General features: G+C 47.8%; 1 protein-coding gene across 1 annotated transcript; it reads left to right on the top strand.

Moving 5' to 3' along the window:
• Positions 1–971: 971 nt before the first annotated feature.
• Positions 972–1,868, top strand: LOC112301943 (ADP/ATP translocase 3-like). The gene has a single exon (XM_024557525.2). It carries the CDS (start codon positions 972–974, stop codon positions 1,866–1,868), a length of 897 nt encoding a protein of 298 aa, XP_024413293.2.
• Positions 1,869–2,075: the final 207 nt, after the last annotated feature.

The raw sequence follows: 2,075 nt of genomic DNA, 5'->3' as shown, positions 1-2,075 counted from the left end.
ACTTTAGGAAAATTTACACTACTGAAAGTTATGTTTTAAAAACTATCTATTGTTATATTTATATAAGATTTATTTATAAATCATCATCTTCATTTTCAAAGTAATTAAGGGAAATCCTTCTCAATGAATGCATCTTCCCTGTAAATTGAAGCTAACATGCAATAATATATCCCTATTCATTGTAAGAGAATAATACATTTAAGTCATTACATATAAATTATCTTTTGACATTCATGCTATATAATTTGTAGATTACAATATCTATTAATACAGAATTTAGAATGTTTTAATATTTCTGCATTGAGTTTGGGAAATATTGTACTTGAAAACTGGACATGAGAAATCCCACACCCATGGCATACACTACTGTTACACTGATGTGTCCACCCCAGCCCACACCTGTGGTCTTACAGTCCTCTGGTGACCAGAGAACAGAACAGAAAAATACTGAACTTGGTTCACGGATGGGTCAAATAGGTACCTAAATCTAGCCATATCGGCTTGAATGGATTACTACTACTCTACAGTTCTTGAGGTTTATCTTGAAGGAAAGTAGTGAGAAAAATTCCCCCAGGTGACAGGAATTGTAGAGGTGACTGTAGTGATCCAATTTATATGAAAATAAAAATGGCCCGTTGTTAGTATTTATAATATTTTGTGAGTCTTGAAAAATAGCTTGCTTGGCTATTGGCTGTCCCTGGACCTTGAAGAAGAAAGATTTAAAAATAGAATGTCTTGGCTAGTAGACCTCAGTCTGCCCCTGCCATTAGCCACTAATATTCTGTCACAATGGGCTCAGGAACAGAATAGCCACAGTGGCAGACGGCGGCCCTACCATAATGGGATCCCACTCAGTAAAGCTGGTTAAAATCAGGTCCTGGCAGCTGCACTGCTGAAGCAGCAGCGCCCACCTTCCAGCTCCCAGCACCTCCACTCAGCCCTGAGCCTGCCGTCCTGCCTGCAGCACCACCATGATGGAACAGGTCATTTCCTTCGCCAAGGACTTCCTGGCTGGAGGCATCACAGCCGCCATCTCCAAAACGACCGTGGCCCCGATTGAGCGGGTCAAGCTGCTGCTGCAGGTGCAACATGCCAGTAAGCAGATCGCAGTGGACAAGCAGTACAAGGGCATCGTGGACTGCATCTTGCGCATCCCCAAGGAACAGGGTGTGCTGTCTTTCTGGAGGGGCAACCTGGCCAACGTCATCTACTACTTCCCCACGCAAGCCCTTAACTTTGCCTTCAAGGACAAGTACAAGCAGGTCTTCCTGGGGGGCGTGGACAAGCGCACGCAGTTCTGGAGATATTTTGCTGGCAACCTGGCCTCCGGTGGGGCGGCTGGAGCCACCTCTCTTTGCTTCGTCTACCCCCTGGATTTTGCCAGAACCCGTCTGGCTGCTGACGTGGGGAAATCTAACACGGAGAGGGAGTTCAAAGGCCTGGGACACTGTCTGGTGAAGATCGCCAAGTCTGACGGCATCCGTGGCCTGTACCAGGGCTTCAGCGTCTCCGTGCAGAGCATCATCCTCTATCGGGCTGCCTACTTCGGCCTGTATGACACGGCCAAAGGCATGCTCCCTGACCCCAAGAACACCCACATCGCAGTGAATTGGACCATTGCACAGATGGTGACGGCCGTGGCGGGTTTGGTCTCCTACCCCTTTGATACCGTGCGGAGGCGGATGATGATGCAGTCGGGGCTCAAAGGAGCCGAGATCATGTACAGGGGGACTGTCCACTGCTGGGAGAAGATCTTCAAGGATGAGGGGTGCAAAGCCTTCTATAAGGGCGCCTGGTCCAACGTCCTCAGGGGCATGGGCGGTGGCTTTGTTCTGGTCCTTTACGATGAGCTGAAGAAAGTCATCTAGAGACGTCCCCTGGCCTAGATACAGGGACCTGGAGAATCTTCACTGTTTCGGACCATTGACCTTCCAGAAATTCTAGTCTTTCCCCGGCCAGGTCATGTGTGAAAGGCTGGGGAGGGCTCTAGAATGGGGTTCATTGTGATCACAACTGACACCTTCATTCCATTCATTGATTACAGGGGGAGGGGAATCTTGACATCTTTTTGATTC

Source organism: Desmodus rotundus, chromosome 6, assembly GCF_022682495.2.
Source record: "Desmodus rotundus isolate HL8 chromosome 6, HLdesRot8A.1, whole genome shotgun sequence".
Lineage (NCBI taxonomy): Eukaryota > Metazoa > Chordata > Mammalia > Chiroptera > Phyllostomidae > Desmodus > Desmodus rotundus.
The sequence above is the reverse complement of the archived record's forward strand: the minus strand, read 5'-3'. Positions and strand labels throughout refer to the sequence as shown.